Raw genomic sequence first — 22,771 nt, forward strand, 5'->3', positions numbered from 1 at the left:
TCATTATAAATGCGTCTGGCTGGTGTGACTCACCCCAAAGTTAGAAGCAGCAAAGCGGTCGGAGGCAGAGACGTTGTTGGTGGCCTGGGTGGTGTGAGCGTAGTAGGCGTTGATGTTAGCCAGGAGGGTACTCATCACCGCAGGCACACCTGGGCACATGTACTTAGATGACAGGCAGGCAAAGTGACTGAAAAAGAGAAATATCGAGGGACATGTAAGCAAATGAAGGGGCTTGTGTTAAAGGTCCCCTATTATACTGTTTTTCATCAATATATTATAGGTCTCAGATAAATACAAAACATGACTCTGAAGTGTTTGGCTCCAAACACCAAACAGATCATTGCAGCATCCCATAATCCCCTCTGTTTCAGCCCTGTTTCCAAAGTGCTGATTCTCTGTCTGTTACTTTAGATGAAAATAAGGAGCCCCTCCCCACGCCCCTCTGAGAGAGATTTGGTTAAAAAGAACACAATGGTGTAGGGTTTTAACGGTACTAATACTTTTATCGATACCGCTTATCGGTCCGGTCTTTTAACGGTACTTTTATCCGTTCTTTTGGAGAAAAAAAGAAGATAAACTAACTAAACAAATTGTGAACAAAACTAACATTGCTTTTTATTTAAATTAATACATAATATTTCACATCAAAAGAAAACAACAACGTTTTAACAAATCGTATTAAATAATGTGATGACAGAACTGTAACCAGAATAGCTGAAACTTTAACAAAATAAATAACTCAGTTACCTCTCATCATTAACCCATGTTTGTATCATTGTGTTGCTGCTAGCATAAATAACACCTGACGTGGAAACGTTACTCGTGGACGGGGCTGCAGAGCAACTAGAAAGACAGTGGAACCCGGTGCATTCCTCCGTCTGGATGTGGAGCACTTTTGCTAAATGTTTAGACAAATTGCTCGTGTTACCGCCCTTACATGCTAAACTCTTATTGCACTTTTGGTAACAAGCATCGAGACGGGTAAAGTTTAACCACACCTCGGAGCGCGTTCTCTCCGCCATCTCCTCCGTGTGTGTGTATGTGTGTGTGTTGCTGCATGTACCAGCTGCGTGTGTGTAAACTGCCCCGCCCCCTCGCAAGCAGGCGGGGGAGAGAGATCGAAAATACTAAAAATAATCATAGAAGCATTTTTCAGTCTTTTTGCATGTTAGAAACAGAGTTGGCGACGCTAAAACTGCAATATAATGTTTGTGTAGCAATAATACACATGACACATATTTTTTTACATGTCTCCAGCACCGATAAAAAGACCGTTAACGTCGGAGCTTAACGGTACCACGGTCTTTAATAATTCAGCCCCGGGGCCCGTTTAATACCGGGGCTCGGTACCCATCTCTACAATGGTGCTCTCGGAGGAGATTCAGGTGATAAGGTGTGTGGGGGGGGGGTACCTTGGTTGGTGATTGGCTAATGGTTACAAAAGTTCCTTCCTTTTCTTTTCCCTTCACTATATCTGTAAAGCGTCTTTGAGCACCTGTAAAAGCGCTAACAAATTAAATCTATTATTATTTAATTATTATTAAAAGCCAAAAAATAATTATGACATCATAAAGTCGCCAAAATCTGATCAGCTCATTTTCAGACGGGTTTTTATATAAATGGATCAGGACAAAAAGAGAGAGAATCTTTTTTCCTGAAACTTTCAGAATCTCTTTCCACAGAAGGGACACATGTTGATGTCTAAAAAACATGAACAAGTGGATTTTGCATAATAGGTGACCTCTACATCATATTCTAAGTTCAGGCTTTCAGGTAGCAACATACGTCATGGCCTGGTAGATGGACTCCACTCCATAACGCATTGCAAACTCATCCACGATTTCCTGGGGAGTCTCCTCAAAGTACACCTTCCATGCGTCATCCCCTTTGGCGTCGGGGATCTTCACAACACCGGTGTTCTGGATGTCTGTCACATAGTGGAAGAGGTTCTACGCAGAGGAACAGAGCAACGAGTTAGAGAGAGAATTGGAGGAAATATCTAGAGAACATAGGTGAGAAAAATATTGGAAAGGAAGGCAAAAATAAATTACATGTAATAGAGAGTCTAGGTTAAAGAGAGAGCAAGCAAAAGTGTTAAATGGCTTTCAAGAGCATTTGCACATCTTTAATCAAAGCTTTTTAATCTTCCATTGGACAAACACAGAGCAGATTAAATCTGGTTTGTTAATCTTTAAATGGCTTGGCTACTTAAATATCCATTACACTACATTGCGAGGCCAACACAAGGTGCTGTCTTGACTACTCGACCCTGAAGCGTTTATACTGCTGTGAAAGTCGTCTACGTGGTTTATGGCCACTTATGTGCAGCAATAACAGCGGCCATTTGTCTGTTAAGGTTCAGCTAATATGCTCAGTTGAGTAATGGGCTGGACTCCACACAAAGCTGTGATCGGTCTACAATCAATCAGCACCGAGCCGGAGGAGAAATGTGTCTGATGTCTTGCTGTTGGAAGTGGATCTTTATCTCATGAGAGCAAAGCAAACTTCCTGCAGTATTACCTTTATTTGAAATGGATCTTAACATTAGATGTAAGAAGGAAATGAACCTGTTTGGCTTGGCTCATCAGGAATACTGTGCACAGAAATACTCACACTACTATAAACCCGAACGGAAAAAGTAGCATTGCAAAATCCTAAATTTGAATGATTGATTAATTGAAAAAAATCTGTTATTTAAAAAAATCAGCTTTCTTTTATTCTACAAACAATATGAGTGCTTCGATACTTCAAACTATTCGGTAGAGACCTGAGAGATTCCCTGTTCTTATTTGATCTAATGCCCAATCTGCTATTAGTGTGCATCTACATAGAAAACAGAGAGTTCTAAATTATATTGTGTACAATGTGTATGTTTTTATGCAGACCAACTATGAGTTAATCAGTGCACAGTGACTTGGACCTTTAAGTAAAAGCACATGAATAAGTATAAGCTTTAACGTGGGATAAAGTATCTGTTTGTTTGTTAGTTAAAAGTAAGTGAAATCCATTGTGAATATTCCTTAAGATCTTGAAGCAAAAATGCATGTATAAAGCCTCAAAACTGTATTTACGAGAAGCTCTTGAATGTATTTAATAAGAAACTGTCTGTTCAAACACACAAACACACAACACATTGAGCTTACTTCATGCAAACAGGTGTACTGAACGTGATAGGGGGCCACCGTCTCCTCTCCTTTGATCTCTACATTAATGTGCATGCGGATAGCTCCAGACACAGCAGATTTGTCTGTGCGCTTGTCTGTGAAGAGCACAGCACATACAGCAACACGGTTACTGAACTGAAAACATCTGAATCAGAGAAGTTAGGTCATTCATGTAACTGCAAACTATTCAAGGTATCAATACAGTTTAAATTAGCTGATATAAAGACATTTGACTGACCCAGATTGTACCAGACGTCCATCTCTCCGCTCAGAGTGCGGACCTCGATGATAGTTTGACCGAGGAAGTCGTCTGACTCCCTCTTGAACTTCTGCTTCACACGAGACTTAATGTCGTCGTCCTCATCCCACACTCGCACCTTGATGCGGTCCGATGAGTTGTGACATTCACTTAAACAGACACAGAGTCAGCTGCTAAATATAGTACTTACAATGACAGATGGCCAAGATGGAAAGAAGGATTACTATCAGCGATCATGAATCGTACAAATATAAAAATACTGTTAATATAATCAACAGTATGCATATAGAAATGCTTAGCTGAATGAGTCAGACGATTATAACAGGACCGTGAAGTTGTTAAAAATACATTGTATAATGTTAATGAACAATTATTCCTTTAAGTCCTTCATCAAGCCACAAAGCTTAACATTTGAAGGTTACTCAAATGTGACGTTTCACCGCTTTCTTTTTATATCATTGTAATTTGAACTGTTTTTGACTTTTGCTTAACTGGAAAAAATAACCAACTTAATAACTCGTAATACAAATAATAATTTTTGCAGCGCTATCTTAAATGTCACATATGTTTGCAAGCGGTGTTCACTCACAAATTAAAAGTCTCCTCCCAGACAGGGTTGAGGTTGCCATAGATGGTCTTGGTCCTCTTTTTGGTCTTTCCCACCTGGACAGTGACGTATGGATCACTGGAGCCGGTCTTATCCTTGGCTTGTAGACCCTGAGCACACAACACTGGGGAAAAGAGGGTAAAGATGCCATGCTGGTCAGTCAATTTGTGTATGTCTGGGTGCAAATCATGTGACCTCGTGCTCTACTGCCCTACAAACGCCACCTGTGCTCTCTTCATTCAAACGCCAGCTTGTCTCTTTTTGTAGACCGAACACCTGAAATGTGCCGTCCCCTCTGACTTTCATGTAGACAGCGTTGGCCAGCTCTGTTCAAAGCTACTGTACTGTACTGTACTGTACTAATTTAAAGATCCCCTATCACACTGTTTTTCATCAATATATTATAGGTCTCAGATATATACAAAACATGTCTCTGAAGTGTTTGGCCTCGAAATACAAAACAGATCATGCATTGTAGGGTCCCATAATCCCCTCTGTTTCAGCCCTGTTGCAAAAGTGCTGATTCTGTGTCTGTTACTTTAGATGAAAATAAGGAGCCCCTCCCCACGCCCCTCTGAGAGATATTTGGTTAGAAAGAACTAGTGGTGCACGATAATTATCGGCCCGATAATTATCGGCCCGATAATTATCGGTCCGATATTAGGAATTATGACGTCATCCCGATAAACCCGATAAAAGTATTAATAGCCCCGATAATATACAATATATTTTTTGGGTAAAAAAAAAGAACAAATACTGCGGTGTGGGTAGATTGGGATGAGGGGCGCTTGTTTTTCACTCGGCTCCTCCCCTTTTGCCAGTACTGTGGTATTAGTGGTTTAGGAAGAGGGGAGATTTTCACAAATCCAGCGCTCCCTAACTCATGCCTGGCTGTGACGTAAATGGTGTGCGGCCGTGAAGCCAGGACAGTAAACAAACATGTCGTCGGTAGTATGGGACTATTTCAAAGTTTCAGAGTTAGATAGTTCGCTTGCTATTTGTATTAACAGATGCAATGCAGAAGTTCCACGAAGAGGGAAAAAGGCAACGAGCTACAATACTTCCAACCTGATTAGTCACCTGAAACATCGCCATCGCTACGATGGTGTGTTAAAAGCGTACGAAGACGCCTGCGCTGCTAAACTAGCGGTGAATCCAAAGCCAGCTGCAAAGGCACCGGGGCTTTTACCTATCGACGAGGCTTTTGAAAAAGGCAAGAAGTTTGCCAGATTTGTTTGGGGAAATAAATATGGTCACTTTGAAGAGTCAAAACTGTTCTTGGCTTTGTTTTGTTCATAGTAGTAATGCTCATGTCATTTGCTCACTACTAGTCTTTTTTTTACCACCAGGTGTGCAAAAACTACAGGTACATTTAATATATATATATATATATTAGTGCTGTCAAAATTATCGCGTTAACGGCGGTAATTAATTTTTTGAATTAATTGCGTTAAAATATTTAACGCATTTAACGCATGTGCAGAATGGCCCGCCCCATACGTGCCACCAGTGGCAGCGCCAGGGTATGGCTGGGGTAGGCTACACCCATACCAAGAAATGGCTTAGCCCCACCATGAAAAATGATGTTAAAGTAAGCAAAATAAAGTCTGCCAACTCGCGGAGTAAATTGCACAGACAGCAGTTAGTAAGATTGATTTCAGTAGCCAGGGTTTTGAAAACTTTTGTCACGTAGTGATCGTCTTCTCAATAGAACATCTTTGATAACGGCGTGGTGTTGTTGCAGGAAGTCCGACGCAGAATACTTTTGCTGTAGTAGGCTACAGGGCAGAGCCATATAATAGTAATAATATGGCTCTGGTACAGGGGTGCACATAACTGGTACGCAGGTTATGTGCGTAATCTGAAATGCGCACCGTCACTTGTGTCACAAAGCGCATTTGCGTACCGACGTACTTGTGAAGCTTTTCCAGAAGGCGGTTAGATCACCGGACGACAGAGTCGGTCTCCGTGTGCACAGACAGGGCCTGCTGTTAACGTCGGTCTGTACAACGGAACTGTGCCAAAACTACGCCAACCGGCTGCGGAGGGAGACTCCCCCCTTCACTGGAGAACTGCGCTAAAACAGCTGATCACAACGTTCACACTCTGTGGTCACGAAGTACTCCACTAGCCCCCCCCCCCTGTCGACTTTCCTGAAGTACTCCCCCGTTGATAGAACTCAACACGTAATGAATTAAGACCCCACGGTTTGATGATTGATAGGTGTGTGGGTTGTCTTTCATTTTGACACGCAGACAAATGTTATAATAAACATACATACTGTATGTTAAATGGATATATCCGCCTGCTTTCATTTATCTTTCCATTCCCACAACAATATACATAAATAAATGGCATATTTTGGACATAGTTCGAATGGTGATTAATCATGATTAATTAATTTTTAAGCTGTGATTAATCTGATTAAATTTTTTAATCGTTTGACAGCCCTAATATATATATATATTATATTATTATCGGTTATCGGTATCGGTCTTGAGAAGCAGGAAGTTATTGGTATCGGTATCGGTTTCAAAAAACCAATATCGTGCATCCCTAGAAAGAACACAATGGTGCTCGAGGAGGAGATTCAGATGATAAGGTGGGGTGGTGGTTACCTTGGTTGGTGATTGGCTAATGGTTACACAAGACACAAAATCGTTATGACATCATAAAGTGGCCAAAATCTGATCAGCTCATTTTCAGACAGGTTTTTATATAAATGGATCAGGACAAAAAGAGAGAGAATCTTTTTTCCTGAAACGTTCAGAATGTCTTTCCACAGAGGGGACACATGTTGATGTAGAAGAGACATGAAGAAGTGGGTTTTGCATGATAGGTGACCTTTAACTCCCCTCTCACCTGTGATGCAGATCTTGGCCGACCATTTAGAAGTGCCATCAAGCACGCTCTGTTTGATCTGCTTCATGTGGGTGACGTGGGTGGCCTTGGGGGCGGCGAACATCTCCTGAATGAGTTCGAAGATCTCAGGTTTGTTCCTCTCGCGGATCTTCATGCGGTCTTTAAGAACCATGATGATGTTCTGCGTTCGGTCCTCAGCGCCGTGTTTGGAGCTCTTCTCAGCTGCTCCTGGTTACAATACAGATTAAGACCGGAAAGGATTAGACGTGTTAAAGGAAATATAAGTGGTGTCATATGAGAGGTGTTGATATATGATAAAGTGATTAGTGAAGACAATAACAGAGCAGAACAACATTGCATGGCGGATGCATTTTTACATGTTTAAGGAAGATTTAGAGGGATTTCAATCAATACATTAAAGAGAAGAATGCCTGTGAAGAATGTGTAGGTGATGAAAACCTATATATTAATATATCAATGAAAGAGGGCCACATTTGCAGAGCTATAAAACGCTGAGTAAAGGAGAGATGGAAAAGCGAGGCGGATGACAACAAAAGACAAATGGCTTTTAATATCCTCTCAAGAAAACGAACAAAATAAGAAAGTAGGAGTGATGGGAGGAGGAGGAGGACTCTGTGCTTGGCAGTGACAAATAGCGATAAGAGGAAGTAGATTGAGTAGATAGTTTACTATTATTAATATAAAAACATCAGCACTGACACAGCGAAAAAATATAAAAAACATAGTCAGCAAATGGTTGTTCGGCTCCTGTAAATATGTCATGGTATATCTCAGTAACACCATGTGAATATTATACTCATATAGCCTACTGTACTATGAATATAATACGAAGTCAAAGCTTTAGCTCTTATATATCCCTAAATATGATAGGCTATACAAAGCCTATTTAGGACCAAGTACTAAATATATAACATTAAAAGGAATAGCTAAGAAATGTTGGGAAAGACGCTTATTTGCTTTCTTGACAAGAGTTAGAAGATTGATGCCACTTTCATTTCTGTCAGTACGGAAATGAACGTGGCATATTTACAGTTAAATATGAAGCAAGCCCTGCTCTGAAGGTAACCTGCTGACAACTAACACTAAAGCTCACTAATCAAAATGTCATATACAACTTGTCTAATTATAAGTAAAATTAAACATTGTAACCTTTGGATAGCTGTTAAGCTAGGCTAACCGAGAGTAGTATCAAGCGTATCAAGCGTATCAAGTATCAAGCGTGTGTTGCTTACTTTAAATTGCATATTTTGAATCCTGCCTTTTTTCCAGTATTTTAGTGGCTAAAATGGCGCGTATATGTTCGGGCAATTCACTTACTTTGCAGACAGTCGGCATTGAGTAGATCTTGGCACTTCTCGTGGCATTTGACTCCACACTCGGTACAGCGCATGCCCTGGCGAGCGATACCCCACAGCAGCCCCTCACACTCATAGCAGTAGGTAGGTGTGGTGGCTGTCCACACCTCGAAATTGTGCGGGGTTGTGCAGGAGATTGGATATATGAGGGCCTGGAGGGTCTTCTTGTATACATGACTCTTCTGCAGGAGAGAGAAGTAAAGGTTCAGCTGAGTATGATAAAATGATGATGTGAGATACTGTGAATTATTATTCTAATCGAGTAGGCTACTGACCAGTTCTTCGTTGTGCAGGGTGCTGGACGTCAGGGCTGAGGTGATACCTGCCTTCCTGGAGCTCTGAACCAATGACTGAGTGACAGGAGAGAGGCGGGGTCAGTTTCCCTCAGATCCCTACTCAATATCTTATTCCTTTATCAAGACACATCTCAGTGCAGGCTGTGAGACAATATGTTTTTATTACTGTCTTTCTGGCAATGCTCCCCTGCAAGAAAACTAGAGATGACTGCTACAGCATTTAAAGTGCTTCCTATAAGAGGGATCCATTTTCTGGTGAGATGAGAAAACTAGTATACCTTCAAAGGTGTTGAAGTTACTCACCATAGCCTTTGGTTTGGCATTGACGGTGGAGGGAGGGAGGGAAGGGAGAAATTTGATGTTAGAAAAAGACGAGAAAGAGTGGAAGGATGGGGGGGGGTTCCATAGGGAGTTAATAATGTTAAGAAAGGCTGCATTCATTGTGCATATGCTGTGGTTATCATGTTTAAACAAAAATGGACATCTGCTATAAAAGGATGGGGGTGGGGGGGGATGGGGGGGGGACAGGGTGAACCTAGAGCCAGATGTGGAGACTTAAAGGCGAGAGCAGCTGCAACCAAACTTGAGAATTGTATATGTTTATTGAGTAGCATCCTTTTGCATTTCATGAAGATAGGACCTCACCCCGTATGATCAATTACATAAGACACTATGACACGTTGTGAGAGAGAGAGAGAGTGTGTGTGTGTGTGTGTGTGTGTGTGTGTGTGTGTGTGTGTGTGTGTGTGTGTGTGTGTGTGTGTGTGTGTGTGTGTGTGTGTGTGTGTGTGTGTGTGTGTGTGTGTGTGTGTGTGTGTGTGTGTGTGTGTGTGTGTGTGTGTGTGTGTGTGTGTGTGTGTGTGTGTGTGTGTGTGTGTGTGTGTGTGTGTGTGTGTGTGTGTGTGTGTGTGTGTGTGTGTGTGTGTGTGTGTGTGCAGGAGACAGAGAGAGGAAGAGGAACAGGCGTACCTGACTGTGACTGCTACCTACTGACAGCAAGATGTATTAATGAAGGCAGCATCAGAGCTAATTACCCATGTATGGTAAGCTTGGATCTGATGTGAAAATGGCACACTGAGCGTTGCCTGGCGGTTATGATAAAGAGCCACATGTCTGTCCTATTTCTAGACTGCCTTCTGTTTCACTAGCCTCCACTAAAGAAGGTGTTTTTGGATAAAATCAATTGTTCCACATTTTCTCAAATCACTTATTTGCTTTTTTGACAAGAGTTAGAGAAGATTGAAATCACTCTCTTCCCAACGTTAAATATAAATCTATCGCCTACTGCTCTATCTGCAGTTACTACAAATCTACTTAGTATCACCCCTGTAGATCACCAATTAGTATGTTGTTTCTAATTGGTTTAATTTTCACAAACAACCAAGTGTAACATGACACGTAGCAACACGTTAAAGGCTGTTTCCCCTGCTTCATGACCTGCAGAACACTTTATCTTCTCTTCTAACCCTCAGTAAGAGAGCAACAAAGGGGCTTTTGTTAAATGTGAAACTATCACTTTAAAGTTTATTTTTTTACTTTTCTATCTGAATACCTAAAACTGTGTGTTTTTCTATATTATTAGACTAAACTTTCTTAGCAAATGAAAGCCTGTTCTCATCTTCTTAAAGACAGAAATGGATAATGCTGCTCAGGCTAGGACAATAAACTCTACGGGAAAGACTCGATGAGTTACAGTTTTCTCAAGAGGATTTATATTTATCTCTGAGTTGCCCCTAATGAGGCAGTGTCAGGGAGGCATGGGGACGACGGCAGCAGCTGGTAATGAGACGTCTGTCAGTATGACAGCATCTAGCAAACATCACTGTCAATGACAGGAAACCAGCTCGCTCTCGATATATGGTTTTTTCGGCAAAGTCCATGTAGTGCAGTGGGCTAAAAAACGGTGAGAAATAAATGTCAAAAGAATAAATGAACGAAAAGAACAATAAGGTAAAGAGAATAAAATCAGAACACGGGGGTTCTCTCTGCGATCTGAGCGATAGATGGACTGGGGAGATGTGAGACTCTTCATCTGGGAAAAATAAAGAGATTAGTGCAGAAACTCACCAGATCTCGGACGAGAGGCATAGCTTTCCTCTTCCTGAGGTCTGGCATGCTGTCAATGCTATAGAGAGCGCCACCCATCCTGGAGACAAGACAAGAGCAGAGCAGGATTCAGCTACACAACAAATCTATTGGACAATAAATGCATTCAGGCATTAAAGCCATGAGCTTGCTTTTACACTTCGTGAATTATAGATGTTCAATGACCGTAGTAGTAACAGCGTTATGGTTACTTACCCTGCTGATAAAAGCAGAGAGGCAATGCCAACACTTTCTCCCCGGGCCTGAGGAGAAGAGAAAGATGAGAAGCGGAAAAGAAGCAAGCAGGGTGCCATTAGAGCTGTGGCTGGGAAAATGGGAATCATAGCATATTATAGTACTCTCTATAATGCTTTATATACTGAGAACAAAGAAATTGGGAGGGACTCGTGGTATTCCTAATTCAAAAGCACTATTTCTTGTAAGTTTCACTGGTAGTGGTTGCCAATGAATGCAAGGGTTCCCTGAATTCACAAATGAATAATACAACAGTGGTATACCTTGGAAACTTGGAAAAAAAGGGGTGTTAAGCATCAAAGAAGATTACAAATAGATGGTGATCCATGTAATCACAATAATTCTATATGCTCTATTATTGACATGTTCTGTGTCTGCCTGCTTGTTTAAAGAATGATACACAGCATTGATACTCAGGTCACACCTACGAACAGATCATGATTGGTATTGGTAATGCCATGCATACAAATGACACTGAGCAGACATACTGTGACTTCCCATGTGTTGCTTTACTCCCCATAAATATCTATAAGCCGCACAGGGTTCATAAAATATGAATAACATTGATTTTCACACTACTGGCCACACCCACCTGCATCTGCTCCGGACTACATGCAAATCGCTACGAGGGTGGCAAGCAACTGAAAAGAAAATAATGAAATGGCAAAACAGTACAAGGGGTGAACAGAAACTATTAAACACAAGACAAAATAATTCACAACAATAACCAAAAACTGGGGAAAAGGTGGAACAGTCAACAAAAGCTAGAAAAAACACAGTAACAGTAACATGCAGGGGCTGATGCAACAAGTCCGTGAGCTCAAATACTAATGAATTAACCAGAGCAACAACAACAGAAAACAATCTTCCCCAATCCTATGAGACTATACATTTATCTGGCATTAAATTCCCTGCTATGTGAACAAAGGTACACTAAAACACACACACACACGCAGGCAGGTTGTACCTCTTGCAGCTGTAGTCGTACTCTACTGAAAAGTCGCAGCCAGTTGGCTTTGGCTCTGGCAAGACCAGGCTCCATGATTTCCCTCCTTGGGAAGCTTGAAGAATGAATAAAGAAGGAACAACATGTAAAATAAACGTTATTCATATAACGTGCTCTTTAAAATGATAAAGTGAATGTGTATTTCTCGGAGAGAACTTTCATTGAATAATAAAAGTAAAAGCATCAAGCAGTATTACGTTGATTTTGCACACCTTCTAAAACAAAACATGATGATTAAAAATGTAAATAATCATTTTTGAAATTATTATTTGCTATATTATTAGAATGGCGCTGGTTTATCTGGACAGGACCTAAACGTTTTTTTATTTTATTTCTACCACTTCCCCAGAGTTTCCTATGTTTCTTTTTCGAAATGCAAGAATATTGTATGTTATTGTTAGTGAGAAATTGGGAGAGAGTGATATCTTGTTTTAATCTTCCTCTAGGAAGTGTATGAACAGTGTTCACCTTGGGACAGGGGGCTCCTCTGGTTTTTGTTCAGGAGGCGTGGGGACACTCTCTGTTTCAGGAGCAATCTCAGGAGACCGAGGTTCCTCCAGTGGCTCCTCAAATGTGGGTTCAGGCTCCAGCGGCTCGGTGTCTGGAGCTGGAAACTGCGGTGTGGTTGTGGGGGTGGATGTGATGGTGGTTGACAGAGCAGGCTGGGTGGGTGCAAACGGGGGTTTTGAGGGTTCTGCGCTGAAAGGGGGCAACGTGTCGTCCTGCGTTACTGGAAGGAGGTTAGAAGCTGTGCTGGGGGGGGGGAGCGAATCCTGGACCGGCCGCTGCTGGTGCAACGAAGCCTGCTTCTCCAGTGGAGGTCTGGGGGAGGACAGACCATCAGAGGTGGGTATGAGGGTGGGGGCAGTGCTTGTGGGTGTGGGGGTGTAGGGCGGCTCCTGGTCTTCACTGAGTGTGCCATCAAGCTGATACATATCTTCATCTTCCTCAAAAGGCATCTCCACTCCTTCTTCGTAGGTGTACTCTCCTTCTTCCACGTATATCTCAGCATCCTCTTCGGCATACAGCGCCCCCTCTTCCCCTCCATCTTTGATGTAGCCTCCTTCGTCGCTGTATATGCCTTGGGGGTCCTCCCCATCCCAGACTGGGGAACCCTCCTTGCCGTAGCTGACGGAGGAGTGGCAGGAGTGGTAAGAGTCGTTTTCTTCGTAGAACTCCGATCCTCGCAAGCTCCCGCCTTCCTCAGCAACAAATTCCTCGCTGAGCTGAGAGCTGCCTCGACTCAACTCGCCCGACGAGGCGTAACGACTGTCTGTGGGACTGAGGGGAGGGGGAGATAAAGACACCTGTTACTTAAACACACCCACATGCGATTAAAGGTAAACTAGTTCCCACACAATAACATTTGGCTGGAACAATGAAGTCTGTTGGGGCCAAGAAGGGAGACAGCTAACCAATAGGAAACAAGGATTGACTTTAAACCAACCAATAAGAAAACTCAGAGCAGGGGTTTGGACTAGTGATACATCTATTTGACTGCAAAGGGAATCATCTTTTAGTCATTGGTGAGGTTACTATGGAAACTTCACACACAGGTTAATACAGAAGCACACACCATACAACAGCCAACGATAAGCAAAGACATGAGGACAGATTTGTTATATAAATAGACCGATCCTATTTGAGAACCTGGAGAGGTTGAGGGTAATTTATCAGCCTAGCAGGACAAAAACAGATACATAGTGAATAATATGTTTTCATGATGATGAATGAGGCTATTGAGAGAGACCATGAGTCAGAGAGAGATTTGAGACACATGCAGGCCACACACACAAACACACACGCAGTCACTTCATTGGTTGGTTCAATAATGTGTGGAGCAGTAAAGGAGAGAACTATACATTATGGCTTTTAGACAAGCATGACACTTTGTTATTTTCTATCCATCAGATATCTCATCATCTCTCTCTCTCTCATCCAACACAAAGGTGCCCTCAATCTCAGCAAAGAATTTAAAAAAAAACCTCAAGACATGAAAATAAAAATAAACTAAATGTGGTGTCAAGGCCTCTCTGCAGCCCCATTATTGGGCTGACAGCCTCCTGCTGTCTTAAAAGTGAAAATTAAATGTGTACAATTAACAAGTATGGGACACCCAGAATAAGACAGGGCTCTTCTTAGTGTCTCACATATGAGGCTGTAATAACATGCTGCTGCAACAACAGAGCCCCCTCCCCCTGCACACACACACACACACACACACACACACACACACACACACACACACACACACACACACACACACACACACACACACACACACACACACACACACACACACACACACACACACACACACACACACACACACACACACACACACACACACACACACAACAAGAATTAACCTCTCTGTTGCTGATGGTTAAAAACAACACACTCATACACACATCTTGTCAATAACTCACCCACACAGAAACAAACAACAGCGCAATACAAGAGTTTAGGAATGGCAAAAGATGAGAATGATTCATCATTTGTGATACTGATCGGCAATTCTTCACTATGAACAGAGTACATATATAGTAGATGCAGGACCAAACGTTTTGTATAGAATATACATATAAAGAGATAGGGTAACAGCGCATGCATGCAAGCACAGTGAACGAGGAGGACGGGACAAGTCCACCACTGACGTCACAGCGAGACGGAGTCACAGGCCGGAGCAGGAGAAAGTAGAGGAGGAGGAGGAGGAGGAGGAGGAGGAGGAGGAGGAGGAGGAGGAGGAGGAGGAGTTGGAGAGGAGGTACAGAGACCCACCTATCGGACAGTGAATGCCTACTGTCTAGAGAATACTGACGACTGGTGGGCCGGCTCGACCCTGAGCCTGAGTCGATATCGCTGCGCCCGTTGGTGGCCGAGTCTAAACTATCATTGCGTCTGGTAAGAGGAGTAAGGAGGGAGGCAGGGGAGAGGGGAGAGGTGGGAGAGGAGCATCAGTAGAGCTCAGAGCAAACCCTTCAAAGAAAGATCCAACCAAACTCAGCCTCTGGTTTTCATATGAACATTGAGAAGGTTTTTGCTTGCTGTCATTTATTCCTTCTGTTCATACTGGCCATTAAAAGATACCTTCCTGCTGTACTCAATATAAGAGATGGAGGGGGAAATCCACTGTTCTGCACAACTTATAGCATGTGGGTATATCTTTCATCTATCCATTGTCTTTTTAGTGCAATATTTATTTGTGTTCCTCCCCTGAAGCTGAACAAGGAAACTGGGACACAACAAGGGAATCCTGCACTAGAAAGTCCTGGGAATATAACCACTTGATGTTGTCCCCATCACTTCAACTGGAAGCACAAAGGAAGGGATCCACTTTAATCAGAAGGGAGAATTTTAAGCAAGAAAAACCTCTTTTGATGTTCATATTTGACTGTTAAAAGACAGAATTGAAAATGGTGTACTCATCCTTCAAGACCCCTCACTGAGGTTGAGCACTTACAGATGTATTTTACCCATCTAAATGTCAAACTTTCTGTTTAAGTTTTTCTAAGCAATGCATGACATTTACAGTAACCATGAACCTTGAAAAAAAGGGTAAGAAATAGTGTTATTTCAAGATTTCTTTTCTGCACAACGAAAAGATCCCGTGGGGTTACTGATGCTCACACACACTCAACATGCACACAAAGATACACACACACACACACACACACACACACATACACACACACACACACACACACACACACACACACACACACACACAAAAGATAACCATGGAGGCCCTCTTCAAACAGGACCTGTATACAAGAACTGTGCTCCCAGCATGCTTGTATACACTGAGGCCAGGGTTATTCTCTAGAGGAGGAGAGCACAGTGGGACATGTTACCATGAACAGTACAGTAAAACAAAGCCACTGGGGCTGAGCTGTCTCAGGGCTAAATGCTACACTCCAGAAAGAAATATTTGCTTAAAATAGTGGAAGTCATATTTAAAATGGGTTATGTTCTCCTGTCTCAACAAAAAGACAAAAGCTTTCTCCCTGTTTCTGATACGTTATGACATCCTGCCATGTTAATCTCTTGAAAAGGAAACCACTCAGTTGTGTCTCCTTAGTGCCTGTAGGGTGCTCGTTACCTCAGGGCTCTGGTGTCGTAGCCCAGCTCATGGATTTCATCGCTGTATGAGTGTATGTACTGCTGGTTCCTGATGGGATACTGGTGCATGGAAGCGTTGGGCTGGGAGGTGGTGTAGAAGGGAGGTGGGATACTGTTACTGGTCTCACTGCGGTAGTCGCTGTCCCTGTCGTCAACGGCGCTGTCTTGATCCTCGTCTGTTCAAACAAACACAACGGGAAACGAGATTTAGTGATAAGAAACCATAAGAGAATGATGGGTCAGTTGTTTTACACAGTGTTTGTAAAGTCTTTCAGGGAGCACGACAAACAACAGGAAAAAAGCAAACAAAAATTCTGTTTTCTATAATAATGGATGTTCTCAGAAAGAAAAAAGTTTCCTTTATAGGAGTTTGCAGATACCTTCAGATAGTTGCTGTATTTGGAGATAAAAAGTTAATTTCTAGTGTATTTTTATAAGTTATCATCTTAGAATGGCCTGTAGCCTGAGAGGCAATGTTCAGGGCATAGGCATACAAATTCTTTCCACGTTTAAGCGTAACAACTGAAGGTGACTCAGACACAACGACAACGACACTTGAGTGATAAAATCAACCTGAATGTTTCCATCCCCAGTGGAAATTACACTCTTAGAAAAACGAATGTGTCTCAACCAAACAACACAGAGCTTAGTTTTAATTCCACCAGCTCGTCTTTAAATCCAACAGGAGAATATGGATAGAAAGTACGCTTGGAGAAAATGTATATTTTTATTGGCAGCTAATGGTCTCTATGGAAAACTACACAGGGAGATCATTACCTTCAGTGAGACATGGACAATAAATACAGAATGACTCCAAGTCGTTAGCAGAAGCACATGAATGAAACTTACTCTGCTGTTCTCCCCAGAGACTCCAATTACCTGCAAGGAGATAAAGGGTTGGAGAAACCAAATTAGGTTTGGGACACAAACTAAACATACGCAGCCGACAAAGCCAGGTAAACAAACATGGAAAGATTTGTAGCTCGCAGATATAATTATGTTGATGTCAATATGTATTCACGTGTTTAAGTTCACAAGTTCATGTATGTGAGAATAGAAAAGCACAAGGTTTTTACAGCAGTGTACAAAAGCTTTTGTTCACATGCTGCGTAGTCACTGACCCACTCCTCTGACAAATTCAGGTTCCAGTGTGGACCTTTTTCCCTGTGTGTGCCTCTCCACCTCTGTTTCCTACTTCTTACTTGCTACCCTTTTCCCTCAACCTATCCTACGGGAGTGCATGTATGTAGACATGTTAGTTTAGCTGCTATAGGCTTGGACTGTTGAGGGGGGCACCTTACTCCGTCTTTCTCGAGTACCTGTGTACTCTCATGTTCCGATTAACCCAGTTTCCCCAAATCTCTTTTTTGTGTCCATATATACGCCGGGATCCTGAGTCGAGGCTAATCCTGTTGCTGTGGTCGTGTGTCCTGGATCCTCTATCCTGAGCACAGGATCTGAGTCCTGGACTTCGAGTCGTGGCTGAACCTGTCTCTGCGGTCCTGCCAGACTCTCATCATACTACTTCACTGATGGCTCCCACAAGATTGCTGACATCCTCGTGGATTCATCTTCTTATTACAGACACATGCATTTCCAAACATTTGGTCTACCTATGTTGTAAATGTATTATCTTTTCGATTTACACACGGCATCTATTGCACGTCTGTCCGTCCTGGGAGAGGGATCCCTCCTCTGTTGCTCTCCCTGAGGTTTCTCCCATGTTCCCCTTTAAACTGGGTTTTCTCCGGAAGTTTTTCCTTGTACGATGTGAGGGTCTAAGGACAGAGGGTGTCGTATTGTCATACTGATATTCTGTACACACTGTGAAGACCACTGAGACAAATGTAACATTTGTGATATTGGGCTATATAAATAAACATTAATTGATTGATTGATTGATTGATTGATTGATGCTGCCGTCCTTAGTGCAGCTTATAAGAGCAGAAAATACACACGTTATTCTCTGCACACACAAGCATCGTGCCATCCTTCAACCCCACTGTCTACAGATGTATAGGACACACACGTCATCACTTTATCATCATCACTAGACAGTCAGTCAGCGTGGTGTGTGTGTGTCTGACAACCCATCGTATGTCAGTTCGCATTCAACACTCATCGACATCTAGCACCTATAAATGATCCTACTCAGGCAGGCTGTAATGCATGATTTGTCACATCAGCTTTCCACCCTTCCTCCTTCCATCTATCAGTCTCATTTCTACCTCCTGTATTATCCCTTTCTCAGGAGCAGGCGAGGAGTCATAAAAAGGACACAGCGGGGGACAGAACAGGAGGAGGTGTATTGTGACACTCACAGCACTGCGTGGCCGGTGCATGGAGTGGTCGCTCCTGTTCTTCTTGATCGGCGTACTGAGGGGAAAACAACAACAAGAAACATCAGAAATTAAGATCCAGTACTAAAAGATATTGGCTCTTTCAATTCTGCTGTTATTATAAATGTAATTAGAGAGACAGAGAGTGTGGGAAATGAAGAAAAACAGATGGATAAGAAACTGAGTAGGAAAGGGATTATGAAAGATAACGCTATGAAAAGGAATGAATAAATACAAGAGGAAATATAGATGACAGATGGTGCGGAGACAGTGATGGGAATGTGGAAAGTACAAAAGTTCTCACATCTTGATCTCTCATGGCATTTAGTTGTTCAAGTTTCTTGGCCCAGTATCTTGCTTCTTCCTCAGGAATGTCTGCAGCACACAACATATATGAGACGGTTTCTTCCTTTTACATTTTATTGAAACACATCAATAATTCAGAAATCTTGAATTTATAAATGAACCACATGACATATTGAAACACAGGGTAAGGTTGAATAAATGTGAGTATGGTGAAAGGTCAGACCTAGTGGCAGTTCAAAGCGGGTGTCAAGCAGCAGCCTGTGAAAGGTCGGGTCTTTGGTTCCACAGATCTCATTTTCAGCCATGATCGCATTCAGGTCCAGGGTCAGCCACTGGCCTGGACCCTCCTGAAAAGAAGTATTGAGGAGTATGAACAAAATGACTGCAACTTTACTCACTGCATGATATATATGTTGTTTGCCACGTGAGATTATGTCACTCTCGGAGTCTCACATAATGGCCTTGATTAAAATAACATTTAATGGCACATGTCTCCATATGTTCTTCGGTAGTTTTAGTGATTGCATTCATTCAATCACTCAAATTAAGTATTGGTTAACACGTACTGTAAGTATGGCTAATAACACCTAACGCTGGGACCCAGAGAGACAGAGTGTGTGTACCTCGTTGGACTGCCGTATGTTGCGCAGGGGGATCCATAAGGTGCCCACCATCGTGTCCCAGATCAGGCCTTTATTCCACACCTCCACGGTCAGGCCCAGATCCAGCCGGTTGATCTCACTGCAGATAAAAGAAGAGACGGATTAAGAAAAGAAAAACCAGTTAGGAAAAAAGCAGAGGCAAGAGAGTAAAATAATAGGTAATGTCATAACAAGTGGAGACAGGGTTGCGAACAGACAGCTCAGTGCAGAGGGCTTTCAACAGAAATACAGTCTATGCCATCAGAAGCTGCACTTAACCTGGTGATGGACGTGCACTATGATTAATTCGGCTGAGGGAAATGAGTCATTCTGCATGAAGATGGAACAAATGTGTGATTGTCAACTCGGCTGCTGGCAGGATAGAAAAGAGAGCACAGATAGAAAAACAGTTCAAAACCACAATGAACTCTGCCTCATTTTCCCATCATGCAACACTCATATACAGCAACTACTGTCAGGGAATCATTTGCCCTGCATGTCCTCCTTCACCCTCTGACGCAGATGCCCATTGGACAGCCGCTATCTCCCTTAAGGAGGGGCGGCCCTAGCATTTTGTTGTTGTTACCAGTTTATGACCAGGCAACTCTCGGCCAGAGATAGTTATTGTTGTGGGACACTTGGAACACATCCTTCTCGGGGCGTAGATGACCCCGAGCCAAAACCGACAACTAAAGTAATTCAGTGTCCTCCGCTGTTTAGTCTATCTATTGAAGAATGTTGATACCCTCAGCGAACGAGTTAAAACTTCCTACCAGAAGGAGACCCCCCAGAATTGATTTGGCATCTCTACCTGTGGTCAACTCGTGGCTCGTGACATGTCTTGTGAATTGTCTAGCCGAAGCTCCAAATAAACCGTCAGTGTTTGCCATGAAAGCTCCAGCTCTCCTCGTGTCTCTCTGAGTCCTGTTTCCAATTGCTTCAGACGTTTCCCCCACAGCTATCACTAAGGTCTGCAGAAGCCAGGCTTTGTAAAGTGATTACAAATCTGACTTGCAGATGATCAGATCAGTAAGCATTGCCACACTGTGCCTCTTCCCAAGCCCACTGGCTGTCTTAAGTGAAACCTAATAATAACCACAGCTTTGCTGTGAAAGCTGATATTTCTGTTTTCTTCAGAGCCAAAGGGCTAATCTGGCTAATCACAAAATGGTGTGTTGCTTCCCTAAAGGTAAAATAAATAAACATAGAGGCAGTATCTGTCGTGTTTGGCTGTTTCTTCCCCAGTTCAGTCAACTTTCTGGAGTTATGAGGTGCAATTAAGCCTAGAGAAACCCTCTACACGGTGTGTGTGTGTGTGTGTGTGTGTGTGTGTGTGTGTGTGTGTGTGTGTGTGTGTGTGTGTGTGTGTGTGTGTGTGTGTGTGTGTGTGTGTGTGTGTGTGTGTGTGTGTGTGTGTGTGTGTGTGTGTGTGTGTGTGTGTGTGTGTGTGTGTGTGTGTGTGTGTGTGAACTCTGTTGCAGCAGGTGTTATGTCATCCACTCAGTCTTCAAAGGGAGTAAGGGAGTGAGGAAGACAGGAAGCAAGAGGAAGAGGGCAACAATAACTCCTTTTAGGAAGTACATGTCACAGCTGACCGTGCTGCTCTGTGTTGAACAACATCTGTGTGCTCAATTGAGCCTGAAGTGACATCTCCCTTCATGTGAATTGACAGTATACATCCCTTTTTAGAGCCTATATTTAAACTATTTTTATATTAATCTGGAAGGCAGCTAACAACTGATCTTGACACTACATGTAGATGTTCTGGAACTATGTCAACTAAGCTTACAGCCACAAAGATATTGCATGATTTATTGATAGTTTCACAAAAGATATGTTTAAACTAAAAGCTGCTGTTCCATCAAAGTTAGAGCTTGAGGTTTATATGAAATAATATACTTAAAAGAGTACTCCACCCATTCAGTATTGCACTTCTTTAACATGGTCCAGAATCATCAACAACAATTGTATTTGTTATTTCATGCGTTATTAAATACTTGTCAATACCTCGGGCCCAAATGAATCACAATGCAACCTGAATGTCTTTAGTTCACTGGGTGATGAGGCTGTTTTACAGAATCATGGCTCAACTGAACCCTCCTTTTTCAATGTAAAGCCTCCTTCACATACACTTTAATACATGTACAGTCTGTGAGCCTTACTCCGCCTCCTGCCTAACTTCAATGGGACATAATGGAATAGGAAGCCAGGTTTTGCCAAGCTGTGAAGAGAGAGGCACCATGTGTGCTATTCAAAAGGAGAAGGTAGAGAGGGAAGAGGTGTGTAGTAAGAAATAGATTTTAAATAGCACTGTCTATCCGCCAATTAGGCAACGCAGTGGGAAAGTCATGGTGAGATAAAAGGTTGGCAAGAAGAGCACTCACAACATGAAGTCCTGCTCCCAGCATGGCTGACTGCCACGCACAGCGATGGTTGTGCTCTTAACATTCTGCACCTTCAGTGTCACGTATGTGTTAAATTTCTCTGGAAAAGAATAAAATACAAATACCATTAGTCAGGTTCCTTTGTGTGTCTTTTATTAACAATCCAGGTGACATCCAAAACTCACCTTGGGGTCCATCGAGCTTGCCTTTCTTCACTGTAAGTGAATGGAAACAAAAAAAAGTTAGTCTTAGTATGAAAGAATTGAGCTATTGTGTCCCATTTCCAAACATGGTAACGTCACAGTTGGAAAGAAGATTTTTACGCTTCAATTAAAACATTCAGTGAATCCTCAAAAGCTTTTCTAAGCATGATGTGAATCTAACCTATACAGTCCAGCCTCTGCCTGTAGCTCATGTAAACAGAAGCTTAGTTGTCTGGTAAATCATAGTAGCCTGGCATTTTAAAAGAGGAGGCGATCTGCTCTGCTCAGCCTGGTCTCCTCTATCCGCTTTGATCAGAATGCCACAATCTCAATATGAAAGACTGCATCTGTTCAGTAGGAGATGTCAGGATCTCTGAGTCACAGGGCCAGAAGCTGAGGTCAGGGAGGAGAGAGTGGCCACATGCCTGGTCCTCTCTGAATGATGCATGTCTATGTATTCCTGCATAGTAGACAACAGGAGGTGGTGGATAAAAGACAGAGCAGTGCTGCTTTTTGTCTGACACAACAGACGGGGCTCTGTTGAGGTGCCACTGCCAGCTCGTCCACGCAGGGACCTCTGGAGGCACCAGACTGACTTTTGAAACCACACTGACGTCAACGGCATACTCATTATTTATCAATCCGACTCCCTGCTGATGCCCAGCATCCCCATGTTCAGCAGCGAGGTATTAATATTCAGAGAATCTTTTCTTTTTAAACCCCTGTTGATTGCCTCTTTTCACTGATGTTACATTTCAGGAAAGAAACACAGGGACTAAGCTCAATACATCTTATTAGACCTTGACAGCAATCTAAACATGAGTGAATTTCTGCAAGAAAACACATACATGTATGAACCACAGTCA

The 22,771-nt window shown here is 42.5% G+C and overlaps 1 protein-coding gene across 3 annotated transcripts in view; it reads right to left on the bottom strand.

Annotated features, from left to right (window-relative positions):
- Window positions 1-22,771, bottom strand: part of unc13a (unc-13 homolog A (C. elegans)) — a 55,181-nt gene that overhangs the window by 28,001 nt on the left and 4,409 nt on the right. For 2 of the 3 annotated variants that reach the window (XM_071202841.1, XM_071202840.1), the window contains exons 2-22: window positions 21,888-21,917; window positions 21,703-21,802; window positions 19,301-19,418; window positions 18,901-19,024; window positions 18,676-18,746; window positions 18,354-18,408; window positions 16,882-16,911; window positions 16,013-16,208; window positions 14,692-14,811; window positions 12,379-13,191; window positions 11,872-11,965; window positions 10,866-10,912; window positions 10,632-10,710; window positions 8,544-8,618; window positions 8,231-8,450; window positions 6,893-7,120; window positions 4,013-4,154; window positions 3,403-3,572; window positions 3,144-3,259; window positions 1,786-1,949; window positions 34-187 (exon numbers count right to left, since the gene is read on the bottom strand). In XM_071202841.1, coding sequence (XP_071058942.1) covers window positions 34-187; window positions 1,786-1,949; window positions 3,144-3,259; window positions 3,403-3,572; window positions 4,013-4,154; window positions 6,893-7,120; window positions 8,231-8,450; window positions 8,544-8,618; window positions 10,632-10,710; window positions 10,866-10,912; window positions 11,872-11,965; window positions 12,379-13,191; window positions 14,692-14,811; window positions 16,013-16,208; window positions 16,882-16,911; window positions 18,354-18,408; window positions 18,676-18,746; window positions 18,901-19,024; window positions 19,301-19,418; window positions 21,703-21,802; window positions 21,888-21,917 — 3,146 coding nt within the window. The remainder of the gene's footprint in view (window positions 1-33; window positions 188-1,785; window positions 1,950-3,143; window positions 3,260-3,402; window positions 3,573-4,012; window positions 4,155-6,892; window positions 7,121-8,230; window positions 8,451-8,543; window positions 8,619-10,631; window positions 10,711-10,865; window positions 10,913-11,871; window positions 11,966-12,378; window positions 13,192-14,691; window positions 14,812-16,012; window positions 16,209-16,881; window positions 16,912-18,353; window positions 18,409-18,675; window positions 18,747-18,900; window positions 19,025-19,300; window positions 19,419-21,702; window positions 21,803-21,887; window positions 21,918-22,771) is intronic. The other variant, XM_071202842.1, reaches the window with a different exon arrangement.

This window comes from Pseudochaenichthys georgianus, chromosome 4 (assembly GCF_902827115.2).
Source record: "Pseudochaenichthys georgianus chromosome 4, fPseGeo1.2, whole genome shotgun sequence".
Classification (NCBI taxonomy): domain Eukaryota; kingdom Metazoa; phylum Chordata; class Actinopteri; order Perciformes; family Channichthyidae; genus Pseudochaenichthys; species Pseudochaenichthys georgianus.